Source organism: Echiichthys vipera (assembly GCF_963691815.1).
Source record: "Echiichthys vipera genome assembly, chromosome: 15".
Lineage (NCBI taxonomy): Eukaryota > Metazoa > Chordata > Actinopteri > Perciformes > Trachinidae > Echiichthys > Echiichthys vipera.
In genome coordinates, this window is record NC_139840.1 from 17,565,718 (window position 1) to 17,582,314 (window position 16,597).

At 39.3% G+C, this 16,597-nt stretch overlaps 2 protein-coding genes across 3 annotated transcripts; both read left to right on the forward strand.

Annotated features, from left to right (window-relative positions):
* Positions 1-704: 704 nt before the first annotated feature.
* Positions 705-6,941, forward strand: LOC310957916 (organic cation/carnitine transporter 2-like; the record flags this gene model as incomplete). 2 transcript variants are annotated; one of them, XR_014593521.1, is made up of 11 exons in its annotated part: positions 705-1,055; positions 1,298-1,401; positions 2,427-2,581; positions 2,844-3,015; positions 4,342-4,483; positions 4,580-4,674; positions 5,297-5,511; positions 5,597-5,779; positions 6,139-6,274; positions 6,579-6,754; positions 6,794-6,941. XR_014593521.1 is itself a non-coding variant. In XM_083928666.1 (10 exons), 10 exons carry the CDS (start codon positions 705-707, stop codon positions 6,634-6,636), a joined length of 1,611 nt encoding a protein of 536 aa, XP_083784792.1. In that variant the 3' UTR covers positions 6,637-6,941. The 2 variants fall into 2 exon arrangements, 1 of the variants encoding a protein (XP_083784792.1); XM_083928666.1 differs by having other exon boundaries at positions 6,579-6,941.
* A 1,776-nt stretch (positions 6,942-8,717) lies between these two features.
* LOC310957920 (dual specificity mitogen-activated protein kinase kinase 2-like) lies at positions 8,718-14,996 on the forward strand. The gene is made up of 12 exons (XM_083928670.1): positions 8,718-8,867; positions 9,177-9,311; positions 10,220-10,430; positions 10,575-10,721; positions 11,231-11,308; positions 11,685-11,736; positions 11,966-12,090; positions 12,372-12,585; positions 13,064-13,116; positions 13,223-13,284; positions 13,403-13,448; positions 13,953-14,996. Exons 2-12 carry the CDS (start codon positions 9,217-9,219, stop codon positions 14,061-14,063), a joined length of 1,194 nt encoding a protein of 397 aa, XP_083784796.1. The 5' UTR covers positions 8,718-8,867; positions 9,177-9,216; the 3' UTR covers positions 14,064-14,996.
* Positions 14,997-16,597: the final 1,601 nt, after the last annotated feature.

Below are 16,597 nucleotides of genomic sequence, written 5' to 3' on the forward strand. Positions count from 1 at the left end.
TTTGTGACACGTGATAAACTGTGAAGTAGACAGAGAGGAATTCAACGGTAAGCTCTGCTTCTCTGCATTCTCTCTCAGACACACCTTGCTTTGACTTAGATTCATTCCCTGTAGATTCACCCTATCCTTATCCTTATAATCACTACAGGCTACCTAAGGTCAACCATAACCCTAATCTTAACATTTAACCCAGTCTTATGCCCAAAATGTAATCATTTATACAACAAAGAAAGCCTGCCAGCTGCTCTTTTTCCTGAGAAAAAGTCTGCTGCTCAGAGAACTGCCAGTTACTTTTATACCCAACCATCATACAGATCTAGTAAATCATATAAGCTTTCATCTCATCTTATCTCCACTTTTGTCACTTTCTTATTGCCTTTCTATTTTATTAATACTTTTTGACCTTAGTATTGTCATCGTATTGTCTTCACAATAACAAGATATTTTGTTGACACATTTCATTGTACTTAACTTACACCTGACCAATAAAACTTGTAAAAGAAATCTCCTGCAGGCCTATAGCAGCAGATTCCAACAAACAAGTTTACTTGTGACTTCTTCAAGCAACATAACAGGATACAGGCAGAATACAGGGATAGCCTTGGGGGCAATTTTTTAAAACCGGTTTTGCAGCTTTCAGAGCTTCTTCCTCTGTGCAGTGTATTAGTCACACAGATTCCTGGTGTTCCAGCCGGATTTCAGTCATGTCAGGTGGAAACATCGACGACTTTGATGATTGCACGTCATTTCTGGGAGACTACGGCTTATTTCAATGTCTAATAATTGTTCTGCTCAGTTTAAGCGCAATGATGTGCGGGTACGAGGGAATGATGGTAGTTTTTGTTTCCGATACACCCGAGCACCACTGCAAGGTATGGACCAACTTCACAAGGAACAACACAGAGCAGAGCAGCTGGATAGGACCTGACAGCTGTTCCCAGTACAAACTGAATGAAAACTTGACGGAGACAGCTGGACCCAGCAATGACACAGAGCCATGTCTGGATGGATGGGTCTTTAGCACGGAGAGATACACCGCCACAATTGTGTCTGAGGTATTTCCAGAATTTTGATTATGCTATGATAAATCACATTTAAAAAATGAAAATAATATAGTCAGTGCTGTGCAATTTCTCACTTAAAAACGTGTTATATCTGCTTTAGCTTTCTGACGGTTCAAGGTCAGTTAAATCTTTCTTTTCTCACATTAGATGTGTTTACATTAGATTTGACTTCAATGTCAGATTTCTTTGAAATGTGTACTCTGAATAATTGTCTTGTTTCCTGTAAATTACAGTGGGATCTGGTGTGTGAAAATGCATGGAAGGTCCCTTTTTCCACCTCCTTATTTTTTTTAGGAGTCCTGATTGGATCCTTTGTTAGTGGTCACCTCTCAGACCGGTAAGTACTGTTGTGTGATGGGAATAATAATGATAATTTCTGTTGTTATTATTAGCCTATTATTATAACAAGCAAAAGAGGAATGCATGAGCAAGTAAGAAAAAAAAATGTTCCAGGATAACATATCCCGGACACACTTCAGAGACCACCAGCGTCCACCACGGTGTTAAAGGGTTACCCGCGCCTTTAGGCACATAAGACGTTGAAACACAGCTCACCGTTGCAGCTTCAGCAATGGGAGCTTTGAACGTTGCCCACTCTGGTTCAATGCCTCCAACCTCCAGGGATACCAGAAAAGCTCCGCCGGAGGTGTGAGTTGAAGATCTCTCGGTTAGATCTCCCTCTTCCAGACGCTCCTAGTTCACCAGCACTACCCGTTTGGGCTTACCCGGTCTGTCCAGAATCTTCCTCCATCCTCTGACCCTACTCATCACCAGATGGTGATCAGTTGACATCTCTGCCCCTCTCTTAACCCAAGTGTCCGAAACATACTCCCTCAGATCAGTCGATACGATCACAAAATCGATCATCGGCCTTTGGCCTAAGGTACTCTGGTACCACGTACACTTCTGAGCATCCTTATGTCCGAACATGGTGTTAGTTATAGACAATCCGTGACTAGCACAGAAGTCTAATAACAGACGTCCACCGCAGTGCTCATCCGGGGTTTTGTGAGTATCCCCACAACCGCCCGGCACCTCACACTGACTCCAGAGAAGAATAGGGTCCAACCCCTATCCTGTGCGTGCGGTACGCCACAAAAGATCTAACTGGTAGTGCTCCACCTCCCACACAAGCTCTGGCTCCTTCCTCCAAAGAAATGAGACATTCCACGTCCCCAGAGCCAGCCTTTGCTGCCCAGGTCTGGTCTGCTGAGGCCCCCTCGCCTTCTCTATCACCCGTGCACCCGGTTCCTCCTGCAAGTGGTGGGCCCATAGGATGTTAAATATGAATGTTAATTTAAAATGTATGGTGCTCACACAGGCTGACTTTTCATTTCATGATTCATGTGCATTGTCTTACAGGTTCGGCAGAAAACCAGTGTTTTTTTTTACCTTAGCCTTACAGACAGTCACACCATTGATCCAGGCCACCTCCGTCAGTTGGGTCATGTTCTGTATTCTCAACTGTCTGAGAGGACTTGGCCAGATATCCAATTACATCACCTCATTCGTACTGGGTGAGACAGCACGTGCACTTCTATCAGTCTCAAGAGTCCCTGTCTCTATCTCTTCTTCAATATCTTCCTGTGACAAAGTGTAGCTGACTTGTGTTCTTGATGTTTTCACATGAGACAAACTGTACAGGGTCACTGCCTTGTGCTCAGGCTGCTGAAGGAAGCAAAAGGGCAGCAGACAGTTTTCTGATTTATTTTTGCTTGTTCAGTTAATACCATAAATACCTGTTCTTATTTTAATGCTCCTGATTCATTTCTTGGTAAGGGTCTGAGATGCTGCGCAAAAATGCCAGGGTGAACTATGGTGTGCTGGGCCACACTTTGGGTTTTTATGTCGGATATGCCTTTTTGCCGCTCTTTGCTTACTTCATACGAGGCTGGAGGATGCTGCTGGTTGCTACTGCTGTCCCTGGCTTTCTATTTATTCCAGCATGGTGGTAAGTCTGATGAAGGTTGGCTGATACATATCAATGTTCAGTGTGTCCTATGTTAGGCCTAGGATTTAAATTCCCCTGTTTTCCAACAGTTTTAAATTGTGCTGTGTCTCTGAGACTGAGTGGGCTCGATGTCAGTGATTGTTGTTTTGTTTGTGACTTTTTTTTGTTTATCCAATAGGATATTTTGTCATAAAAGAATATGCACATAACATAATTGTCCAACACAAAACTATAAAAAAAAAAAAAAAAAAAGAACAGCACCAAAAGAAACAGACTCAGGACTTATAGAAAACAAAAAATAAAATACAAAAAAATCAAAATTTCTTGTAAGAATGGTCACCACTTTTGCAAATAAATAAGTACTGTAGTTCATCACAATTAAATGTCAGGGGTGGCCGGTGGCTGAGTGGTTAGAGCAGTCGCCCCGTGTAAACAGGCTGAAGGTCCTTAGGGCAGCAACTGCGGGTTCGACTCTGACCTGCAGCCCTTTGCTGCATGTCTCCCCCTCTCTCTCTCACCCCATTTCACATCTGTCCTATATAATAAAGGCTCTGACAACTGCCAAATAAAATGTAAAAAAAGAAAACTAACAATTAAAACTAAGTTCAGTCAGAGCCAATTCAAAATAGACAAGAGTCTTTAAGTAAAGCGAGCCATTTCCAATGGTGGAAAGTAACTAAGTAAACTTACTCAAATATTACTTAAGCTCAAATCTAAGGTACTTTACTTTACTTAAGTAATAATAATAATAATAATAATTTATACTCCTATGCTCCTACATCTCAGAGGCTATTAGAGTACATTTTACTCCACTATCTTTACTTTACAGATTCAGATTATTCATGCAAAAAATAAGCTATAAATGAATTGTGATATTATCATATCAATAAGGGTGAAATTCCAATATAAATTAAAACCAGTCCCACCTTTACCAGCTACAACACTGAAGTGACAAACATGTAAATGCATTAATAATTATAATCCAATAATATAATATATATTTTTTGGAAACGGGCCATTCTGCTTAATGAGTACTTTTGGTACTTTAAGTATATTTGGATACTTATACTATACTTTACTTTTACTAAAAGTCTGAATGCAGAACTTTTAATTGCAACAGATCTTTAATTGAACTAAAATATTAATAGCACAGTGTATTCTTCCACGTCTCACTATTTGTGCTTCCTTTTGTCTCTTTCTTTAGTTTTTATGGTTCAGCTTCAAACCACATACTGATCTCACTTCTCACACTGTGTGCATACAAATATTCTCTGTGGCATGTTCTTAAATAACTGCCAAAAAGATCACTGAACTTCTTTCCCTCAGGGTGATTCCTGAGTCTCCGCGCTGGCTTTTACAGAAAGGTCGGGTGGAGGAGGCTGAGACTGTCATACGCAATGCAGCCAAAACAAACAAGGTCCCTGCTCCTGAGGTCATATTCAGGGCTGCCGAGTGTTCAGAGCTAATGGTACTACTCTATTTTTACTTCTCATGCTTTGGAGCTCTAATTTCATTGCATTACTTTACACCGTATGCAATGTTCTGTTTCTTACCTATAATTCAGCAAAATAAAGGTGAAGAGGAGAAGACATACACTTATCTGGACCTGATACGCACTCGTAACATAAGGAATATTACAATTCTGAATGTTTTCATATGGTAATGTAACTCCTCATCACTCTGACTGCCACCCATGACTTCAAAAATAAATATTAAACGGAGGTCCTCAAAATATACCGCAAGTGCAGTTTAGAAAAGGATGCTAAACAAGATCATTTACGGTTATGATTTATTCAATTGGAGAGTTTCACGTGTTACTTAACTTCATAGCATAAGTCACAATGCTTATACATTTTGACAATATTAAGCAACTTTGAAATAACTGTATAGTATACTATATGAATATGTTGCATTTTTAAAGTGTTAACTCTTATACGATATATATATATATATATATATATATACTTTTTTAATATAAACTGTTTTTACACATGTGATTCGATATCAGTGAATATTAATAAGATATAGATTTAATGGTTGTCTGGTGTATCCAGTAGATACCTTTTCTGTTTTAACTTAGTATACCCATGAAGCATTTAATTCAGTATACAAAATAGGCTCTCACATTAACTATCTATTTATTGAATTATGAAAACATGCTGTAGTGATATATATCGAGATATGAAATGATCTATAACAGGATAGAAGATTTTGTATATATGGCCCAATCGTATCATTTAAACACACTGCCTTTCATCTTATTGATTTTGTATTTGTGCAGGACGTCCATCGCCATGGTCTTCTATGGCCTCTCTCTCAATACTAGTAACCTGAATGGAAATGCCTACCTCAACTGCTTCATTTCAGCAGCCACTGACATCGTGGGGTGTGTAGCCACTTGGCTGCTGATGAAATATGTGTCACGGACCATACTCCTCTCCTCCACGCTGATGCTGAGTGGCATCATGCTTCTGATTATCAAGCTGGTACCTGAAGGTCTGTCTACTGTAATATTGACTTAACTGAAAGTACTAGAAGACACGCGTAAAATGTGTCCAATAATCCTGTTTGTTTTCCTCAGACATGCATGTGATGTTCCAGGCGTTAGCCTTGGTGGGAAAGATCGGTGTGTCTGCTGCTTACTGCATCATCTATGTGTTCTCCTCTGAGCTGATCCCCACTGTGGTCAGGAGCATGGGCTTCGGGGTCGCCTCCACATTTGCACGCATAGGCACCATCATTTGTCCCTATGTGATCTACATGGGCAAGTGTTTTCTTTTTTTGTGTACACTGTTGAAACCAAAGTACTTTAAGAGAGAGAAAGAATGGAATTGCATTGAAAGTAGGAAAACTGTGTGTGATAAGTTGAGTTACTAGGCCTTTTCCACAACAGTCAAAGCACAGGTGTTACATAACAACAATGGCTCTGTTCTATTCAAGTGTCCCATCATGTCCTGACAGTGTGACAGTGAGCCAGCATGCACAATACCAGGACCCTGAGACTGAGGCAGCGAATTCAGTCATTCATTAATTAACAGCTGGGGCCCGAACAATGACTGCAGCCCATGGAAATATTTGGATCAATGGGAATTCTAATTCAAGTGCCTTTTATTCTGTTTGCAGGTGTGTACAGCAAGATTCTACCATACACTATTTTCGGCACAGTATGCATCATGGCTGCTGCGGTTAGCATGCTGCTGCCAAACACCAGAAACAGCAAACTCCCTGACCTCATAAGCCAGACGAAACCCATCACAGGGTATGTTGCTGTGTGTGAATAATGATTAAATTACAGATATAAATACCACTACCAGAAATCAATTGCATGAAACTGAGACGATGAAATTATGTGACCTAAAATAGTTTGCATAACTGTTATTACTGCTATTTTTGCATCAAGAGCAGATGTGGAGTTGTATTTTCACTGTTAGAGATGGTGATGATTTCTAACAAATAGTGTTTCATCAGAACTACGTATACACATCCAAAACATGCTTTAGATTAAACTGAATGAGTGATTTATCTCTTAGGTTGTGTTTCATCTGTCTCTTTGTATCTTAAAGCTGCTGCTGTCCAAACGGCTGCAGACCAGATACAACTGTGATGGCTGTAAAGGAGTGAGCAAGAGCGCCCTCTGCTGAACAGAAATCACACAGCAAGAGTGGAGTGATCACAGACAAACGCCTTTTTACAAAAGAATGTCTTGGGCAGACAGGGTTGTTTATGAAAGAAGCCTCTGGTCTTCTCAGTCATTTGCTTGAACACAGTAGAGAATAAGCTATATCAATTACATTTGTGTCAGACTGAAACGATTTGTAGCTGGGTTACGTTTTCTCAAACCTAGGCTGTAGTTTCTTTGAAAACCAAACTTTAAGTTTCAGGGTTCATTTATTGACCTGTGTTCTATTTTGCATTTTTATGAATGTCCTGTTCTTTAACTTTGTTTGGTTTGCTGTTGTGTGTACACCAGTCCTCTCTTCGAAATTAGACCCTATGTCTCAATGAGATTACCATGTATAAATAAAGGTTAAATAAATAGAAAATAAAAACGCTTCATGCAATGACTTACTCCTGGCACTCCTGCTGTCCCACTGGGTCTAAACTGACTAGAAAAGGGCAAACCTTACTCGCATAGGCAGAACTCTCCCTCTTCACAGCACTGTGTCAGCATTTGAGTATGGACTACACTGCGTAATTCTGCAATAGTTGGGGGGGGAAAGCTCTGGCTTGTTTATTTCTATAAACCACAAACGTCTTGAGTAGCACTAAGCTCTGGATGCATCAATGGTGCCCTTGTTGCAAATTAGTAGAGATAGCAGAAGGGGATGAAAAAGCCTGACATCCAGCAAATGAAAAGACAGGCCTAAAGTCAGGCTACCCTGGCACCGTACATCCAGTAAGCTGGACTACCTCAGACCCACCTCTGAATTGGCACAGTTGTCCATTATAGGTTCCTGGTCCTCTGTAATGTAGGCGTCAACCATCTCTGCCACCTTTGCCTCTGAATCCCACTCTTTAACCCAGGTCTTCACCTCTGGAGGTATCCTGAAGTACTGTTTTAGGATCCCCTTCTCCATGACCTGCTCCCTGGTGGCTGTGGTGAAGTCGACCCACTTGAAGAACAGGCAGGTGTACAGCTGTCGTGGCCATTTGTGCTGTTGCCAGCCAATCAAAAGTGGTCAGGAAAGTGCTCAATGTCTTCTCATCTGATCGTCTTGGGTTCTCCTACCAGAACCTCCATGTCTCTTGAGGCTGACCTGTTGGCTTCTACCTGGGTGACCTGGTGGTTGAGGAGGCTCCCCAGGGAACCCCCCTTTTTATTCTAATGGACCCTACCAGTCGGGTTCGGCAGTTCCCGTCTGTGGTACTAGATATATATATATATATATATATATATATATATATATATATGTATATATATATATGGCACTTGTTTTTCCTTTCAATGAACAATGCAGTTGTCATTATGTCATATTGTGATGACATAATATATAAATTTAACAAGAAGGCGCACTTAAACACACAATTTAATAAAAAGGAGGGAAAAAAAGCAATAAATACAAAGTAATTAAATAAATACAAATTAAAATGTAAAATGTAATGGTGTTTTTTTAAATAAACCATATGTGATGAGAGCTGGGTAATTACAGAATAACGTTTATGTTTACTTCTCTAAAAACATTTTATTCAAACTTGGTTTTCATTACAAATAAACGAGTATACGTAAACGATAATACATCACCTATTTTTAAGTAGATGTAAAAAAATATACATAAATATGAAAATGAATACAAAAAAGAAACAAAAAACATAGATAACATAAAGCATAATGGGTCATTCAATAATTGAAATTACGTTAATTTAAAACATTAAATAGGGAGCACAATATTACAATCTTGATAGCGTTTTTGTTTTTGATGAAGTAATTGTTTTAATACATTAAAGTGAGGTTTTACTTTTCACATTTATGAATGTAAACCTTTGCAAAGAATAATATGAGATTAATAAGAAATTAATCTTTCTCGTATACAGTATCGTATCTGACCAAACCAAATATTACATTTTCCAGTTATAGTTAATAGTTACAGGTGATATTATACAAAATAAACTTACAGTTTATAAAGGCTGCACAGCTGACTGTCAACGTCTCAAACATCGCGAGATTTGACTCACCGTAAGACCGGGCAGTGTGCGGATGTTGCTGCTGGGTTCCGTGTGCCGCCGCACCCCCTGTGTCTGTTGCTGATATTGGGACCTCCAGCACACCTGTTAGCGGACAGAAAGGGCCAGGAGAAACTAACCGATACCACGGCCCCATTAAGCGGGTGTTTCTTTCTTAAACAACGGCACGGGTACAGCGTTTGTAAAGTCAACAGTCGCCTGCTATCAGCTAACTACTCACGTTACTATAATCTAGCTAACAGCCAGCGAGCTAACTTTAGCTCCACTCTTTATGTCAATAACTTGCGGGTTTGCTTATTGTATTGTGAATAGAAGAAGGGTAATTTAAGACCGTGTAAAATGTTCAACACGTTACTTAAGTTAGTTCATATTTAACTGATTGTTAACTGACGGTAAACTTGGAAGTTTAGTCCTGATAGCATCTACAAGATAAGACCTGTATGGCTATTTAACCCTTGTGTAACCAAACGTTTGTACAGGAAGCAAAACAAGTGTCGTAGTCTATCCGAACAAGTGAACATGCCTCCTAAAAAGAGACCAGTGCCCTTGAACATTGCTCCTGCAGGAGATGGGTTATTATCCACACCCTCCACCAACACTGATGTTGCATCTGAGTAAGTTATTCTACTGGGCACAGTAAGATCTCCAAGATCTCACTATTATCCTTTCTTAAAACATCACATTGCTGCCTTTAATGGTTTTGTCTTCTTGTGGCTTTGATTTTGAAAAGCATCCACTTGTCGGTATATCTGTTATGAGCTGAACTTTATTTAATGATTACTTTCCCTAAACGTATCTTATTATTTTATTGTGTCATTAATATTATTATTGCTACTACCAATTTCTGTAGTAGAGTTGTGGGTTCAGGGTAGTGATAGACTGATATATCGGCCGACTGATATTTGCATTTTTAGGTGTATCGGCTGTTGCCTTAGACGATAGTTTTTTTCCCCCATCATTATTTACAGACAGGTCTCCACAGGCTGCTCCGTGTTGCTCTAGGCGCCCTTTTGAAGTTAAATAAATGTTCCTTTTTTTTTTTTTTTTAATTGAGACTCGTAACATTTGTTATCATCATTGTGTGATTTTTATGATGTAAATTGAGGGAGCAAATGTAGTATCGGCTCCAAATATTGCCTCAAAAAATCGGCAGTCCTTATCGGTCATTGGCTTCGGCCGTTCAAAATCCATTGCGGTCGATCCCTACTTTCCTTAAACTTAATTTAATATTTTATTGCATTATTAATATTATTATTGCTACTACTGATTTCTGTACGACAGTTGTGGGTTCAGGGTAAAGAAGTGTGTGTGTGAGTAGGTAAATTAGAGGCGTTATGTATGTAAGCATTTAAGTATAAGTTGTATGTGATTTGTTGGTTGTATTTTTTGTTTTATGTTGGACCCCCTTCAAAACAAGATGGTTCATCTCAAGGGACTTTCTTCAGTAATACTATACAGTATAATTAAACATGTCTGTTATTTGTGGTCATCTGCTTCATTGCTGTTTTGTATCGTTTCTCAGGGCCAATTTAGAGTCGCTTAAAAGAATATTGGAAGAGTTGGACCTGGATGAACAACAGAAGAAAAGGTTAGAAGCTTTCCTCACCCAGAAGGCCAAGGTGGGCGAGATGCGAGATGATGACTTCCATCGTGTCTGTGAGCTGGGTGCAGGCAACGGAGGAGTTGTTAATAAAGAATGCCACAAATCTTCCGGAATAATCATGGCCAGAAAGGTGAGCTACAAATTATTAAAATTTATAAACAAGTATATTGCTGTACAAAAAGTCATACACAAGCCTGGTGGTAAAACTTTGTTGATCCAAAGTGGCCATACCATAAAACCCCTCCAATTATAACAATTCTTCTTTTCTGTTCAGCTCATTCATCTTGAAATTAAACCTGCTATCAGAAACCAGATCATCCGAGAGCTTCAGGTGCTGCACGAGTGTAACTCTCCCTACATCGTGGGCTTCTATGGATCATTTTACAGTGATGGGGAGATCAGCATCTGCATGGAGCACATGGTGACAGACTTAAATTATTATCCCCCTTATATAGCCATACTGAAGATCAGGTACAGATAGCATTTGACTGACTTTGGATCAAACTTTCCCTTTTTGCTTATTTTAAAGGTTTGTGACATTAAATCATGGAAACAACTCCTACATCCTCCTTGCCCTTTTTATGCGTCAGTCCCAATCCATAAACCGTTCAAATGCTTACCTGAAATTCTCCTTAAAATAGTGTAGTTTGATTTTACCTCACCTGTACATAACTTTAGACAAAAGCATCTGCGGAATAATTAAATGTGTGATTTAATGTTAAAATGTAAAGCAAATCAATTGTGGTATCATGACGTAAAGCTAAACAGCACTGTATCATACATATTATGTTCCACAGAAGAACACTGTAGTCATTGGAAAGATCCTTTGAAATTCCATTATAGACAGGCAACAATTTTTATACAAAAACAACTTTAAACAATTTGTATAACGACCTGTTGTATTCTTTGTCGACTTGCTTTATTGTGCAGGATGGTGGATCTTTGGACCAGGTTCTGAAAGAAGCAAGGAGGATCCCTGAAGAGATTCTGGGCAAAGTCAGCATTGCTGTAAGTATCTGGTTATTACCAGTTGTGACAGTGACACAGGTATTGTATTCACCTTGTTTTCACCTTTTGTTCAGTTTTGAGCATTTTGCTAGGTGTTTATATGTGTGTCTCCAGCTATATTTTAACATTTAGAACAATTCTTTGTCTAAATTGCTCTATTTAGATAAAACAATTTCATCAATTCTTTAAAAATCAAGATCTTTTGAAGTCACATAACTCTCTGTTTAAGTTTACTGTATTGAGCTCAAGATAAATTGTGGTCTTAAAGTACACATGCAAACTCTATGGGCCTCAATGGGTTTTATGCTTGATTTGTAACGGTTGTTTTTTATTTAACTTTAACTAATTTTTAACTAACTATTTCTTTTTGACACAGGTTTTGAGAGGCCTTGCATACCTAAGAGAAAAACATCAAATCATGCATAGAGGTACTTGTTTTTTTCATGTGGTTAATTACTGATTCATCCATTTCATCTGTAAAGCATATTGTACAATATCAAAGTGTATTGTATCTTGTTAAAAAATGCCTATTCATACACATGGCCACATGCCAAAAATAATGTTAGCCTTATTACTGCTGTAGTCTGTCTACTTTATGCATTCTATTATAGATGTCCAGTCGGGTAAACGTATTTTGAATACCTTTTTTGCCCTCAGATGTGAAGCCTTCAAACATACTGGTGAACTCACGTGGGGAGATCAAGTTGTGTGACTTTGGTGTAAGCGGGCAGCTCATAGACTCTATGGCGAATTCCTTTGTTGGGACAAGATCCTATATGTCGGTATGTCTGCCCTCTCCTCATTACTGTGATCTGCAGCCTTTGTGTTTAAGTTGGCTATCCAAATGAAATGTTCTTATCCGTCATCGTTTTGTGTATAGACTACCGATAACGTCAATTAAAACATTATGCACCTACTGTAACTTCAGCCAGTGCCTCAGTTTAAAAAAGAAAAAAAAATCTTAACCATTTATTTAAGATTGCGAGCAACAAGTTATTATATCTGTTAATATGATGTTAATTGGTTATTTTGTTATTTGTGTTTTTTTATCTTTGCTGTGTAGCCTGAGAGGTTGCAGGGGACCCATTACTCTGTGCAGTCAGATGTGTGGAGTATGGGGCTGTCCCTTGTGGAGATGTCCATCGGACGCTTTCCCATCCCTCCTCCAGATGCTAAAGAACTGGAGGCTATATTTGGACGTCCCATTTTGGACAGTAGTGAAAGAGAGACCCTCAGCACTTCACCCAGACCTAGACCACCAGGGAGACCTGTCAGCGGTGAGCAACACACACATGATTGCAAAATTTTGTTAAATAACTATTTTAACTGCAATAGATAACTTTGCATTCAGGCAGCTCTGGGTGGCAGCATGATAAATAATGCAACATGATGTAAGTAAATTACACACTAAGGTATATCAACCTGGCCAGTCTGTGAGAGCTGAATGCCACAATGGTGAGTTTAGTATTTGTAATTATAGGCTCCTCTGAGATCTCACATGCTGCTATTGCAGGGAAAGTCAGCATTTTATGTTTTTGTTTTGATTGACCAGTTCCTATTAAAAAAAATATACTTGTAAATGGAATCAAATGTATGGCAAAATAAGATACAACTTCCATTTTGCTTAATCAGCACAGTAATCATGTTTTCATTGCTCATCAGTGTATTTAAGTTTGATAAAATTAGTATTTTGATCTAACACTCTTGCCTGAAATATTGAATATAAAACACACTTAATCTCTGCTCCTTTTCCAGGTCATGGTCCTGCAATGGCCATCTTTGAACTACTAGACTACATAGTAAATGAGGTAATGAGCTAAGTTGTCCAAAGAACAACTACTGTTTATTGTCATCCTTGCCAAATCAGGAAGGTGATATGATTAGATGTTCATTCAACTTTCTACTGTATTTCAGCCCCCTCCCAAACTACCACATGGGGTCTTCACCTCTGATTTCCAGGACTTTGTGACTAAGTGGTGAGACAACAATTCAGCCTGAAACATTGTTCCATTATCCTTTTCACATAAACATCTTTTTTTCTGCATGGATGAAAACTTAGGTCTGAAAAATTCTTTGTTCCTTTGTCGTTTTCAGTCTCATCAAAAATCCAGCAGACAGGGCTGACCTGAAAATGTTGATGGTGAGTATACTTTGTCCATTTTAAACCAGTTCTCTATCATGGTAATGTGGGCAGTGTGTGCCCAGGAACGGTGTGTGGCTTGTCTCCGTGGTTGAGATCTTCACTAAGAGCAGCAGCGCATTGTGATGACGCTAAAGCAGCGGTCTCTTGGTGTATGTCCGAGCTCGGTGCGCTGTGGCCGTGGAAAGAGGCCAAACACTGTTATTCTGCACACACTGCCATGGCACAGAAGTGGATTTAAATCAGTGACATATTTCTTTAAGTTTGAATTAAAGCTCCCACATTTCTCCTTGAACGTGCAAATTCTGAAGTTGAAGGTCTATATCACAAAAAATAAATAATTCATAGATAACCCTCAGCCAAACCAGCACTAAGGTTAAATTTTGTGAAAGCAAGTGTTATATTCATATGCACTTAGAGTGAGAGTTGGCAACAGAAAACTTTGTTGTTATGTGATTGAGCTTTTAATGTCCAGATTTGTATTGATTGTTGGTTTTGTTGCAGAACCATATGTTTATCAAGCGGTCTGAGGTGGAGGAGGTAGACTTTGCTGGATGGCTTTGTAAAACCATGGGGCTGGACCAGCCTAGCACTCCCACGCGTACTGCAGACTGAACACACTCACGCACACAGTATGCACATGTAAAAACATGTTGAAGCTGCTGCCTAAAACCTTACACCCACAGAAACACCCTGTTTGCCAAGTCCTCCCTCAGGTGAACCTCTGAAGTCTCCATCTATCAAATGAACTCTACTGACATGTAAGCCAAGAAAGATACTGTATCTAAATCACATGTGTCAATCATGGCTGTACATCTGTATATGTGTACAGGCAGATACACATTTTTTTCATGTGTGAGGCAAACACATTTAGAAATGTAAGAATATGTTTATTTTACTAAACAGGTTGGGTTATGTGTGTTGGTGTTAGCAAGAGATGATTGAGTTTAGGTTTTTTGTTTTTTTTTTGCTTTTGGTGATGTAACTGATTTCTACAAATTTTGAGATATCTTGAGGTGAAGCACAGTGTTTAAACATTTTAGCATGACCCTCATGTCAAAGCCAAAAACAAAGTTACAACCTTAAATGCACCCTCTGCTCCCTCTGTATGGTGTGGTTGTTATCTTGAAGCAGCATCCTCAGCTTGTTATGGCACCATTAGCTTCAGATTAGTGACATTGGGGCAGGGGCTGCCTTATAAAAATACTACAGATTCAATCCTGGAACGTACCAGCTGTAACAAGACTGCTTTCATCTGTGCCGCCACTCACTCAGCAGTCTCAGCTGCAACAAATGGTTATTTCTTTGTGTTCAATGTAAACATCAGGACATAGATTTGCCATTGATCCTGTGGTGCGACAGGATTAGTGCATTTCATTCCTCTGTTAAGTTCTATCTGTGTGTGTGCTTCCTCTTTTAAGTAACGGTTTAAAGATATAGATGTTTTCTGGTAAAATCACCCAAAGCTTTGTCTTTATAAAATCAGAATTGTTAATAAATGGTCTGTATTGTAACATGATGTCTTCATTTGCCAGACTATCACTTTACTGTTTTACTCACATCTCACCAGAAGGGGGAAGCACTCAGGTGCAATGCATTGAGGACTTCTGGTACAATTACCAATAAAAGTATGCTACCAAACAGAAATATCAAAATATACGTGGTACTGTGTATGTGGTGTATTGTGCATACATTGCTGCATGTTAACACACGCTTATACCGACTGAAACGAAGAGCAGGGAGGTGAATCAAGGCCCTGCTGAAATACATAAGTCCTCCATTTAAATTACAAGCACAATGATTCATCTGTTTGGCTCGTGTCCGGGGTGATACTGAAATGTCTTCTCTTCAATGTGTGTCAACTTGAGGCTGAAAATGTGAGGCCTTGAGCTTAGAGAAAGACGTAGTGTTGCAGTGTGTTGTGTAGTGTGGCTAAGTCTGAGCAATGTTGATGGGAGGGGGACTACTGCAGCAGAAAAACAGCAAAGTCTGCAGTCATTAATATGCAAATATGCAAATGAGAGGGTAATTAAGATTGGGCGTTTGTCAGTGGCTCTTTGATTGCTAATGAATTCAAATCTGCAAGAAAGGGGGAGGGGATGATGAGCTAAAAACGAGGAAAAAGAACAGAATGCTATTGTGCTTTTTCTTGGAAAAAAAAGAGAAAAAGAGTGAGTGAGCGGTCTATAGAATGTAAAGGCCCTATTGAACAGAGGAAATACCGGACAATGCTGCTGTTAGACTAGCATCAAATGCAAAAAATATGACAATGTGCACCCCAAATTTGATTTAAAAAAAAGAAATGATGTACAAAATGCACTTAAGGAGTATGTTAAAATTCAGTTTGAGCACCAACAGAAATCACAACATAAAAGAGGGGGAAAGGGGGCTATGAGTTTGTGCCAAGACAATTAACTGTGTACACTGTCGCTGAGCATTCAGCCGGGCAGGCTAGAGCCACATGAAGGAAGAGAGATTTCTGCTCATTAAGAGTGATGTGGCTGACCCCTGTTGAGAGAGATGCTCAGGTATCTTGGCAGGGGGTGTGCAGTGGCAGCATGTTGTGTGTCACAAACAGTGTTATTTTCATATTTCTGGTGAACGGGGGCCTACAGTTAACACATGAGCACACACTGCTGTTATTGTTGTTTCAGTGGTCCCTTGACACTTGTACATCTTCTTCCATGGCATGTGAAATGAGAATGTGTATATAAGGAGTAAAAACAAATTAAATGTTGTGAAGAATGTGGCAAAACAGCTGCTCTTGTCACCTTACAGCATAATGGCTTTCTCACAATGCAGCAGCTTTGTATATTTCACAAGGCTTAACACTCAACCATGGCCAGTCAAAAATATACTAATTAGATAGAGTCTTGTTGGGAATAGCCTAAAGAGAGAATGCACACCACATTCTCAGTATATTTATATTTTGTATGCATTCCCAAATACTTTAGCCAAGATTATAAGTGCAAACTCAAACAAATATTTGGAATGGGGTGTTATCAGCTGATCCCAGGCCTGTGATGAGCGTTGAAGTACATGAGTGTCTTTGCAAGTGTATGAGAGAGGGGGGGGGGGCTGTATTTTTCACAGGAAACAGGAAACCAGAAGTCATAACAGGATGCCCTGGGTTTTCATACTGTACCTGA

Coding starts and splice junctions, on each gene's coding strand:
- LOC310957920 (XM_083928670.1), top strand. CDS start 9,217: ATGCCTCCTAAAAAGAGACCAGTGCCCTTGAACATTGCTCCTGCAGGA. Junction 11,309..11,684: donor TGGGCAAAGTCAGCATTGCT/GTAAGTATCTGG, acceptor TTTTTGACACAG/GTTTTGAGAGGCCTTGCATA. Junction 13,285..13,402: donor CAGGACTTTGTGACTAAGTG/GTGAGACAACAA, acceptor TGTCGTTTTCAG/TCTCATCAAAAATCCAGCAG.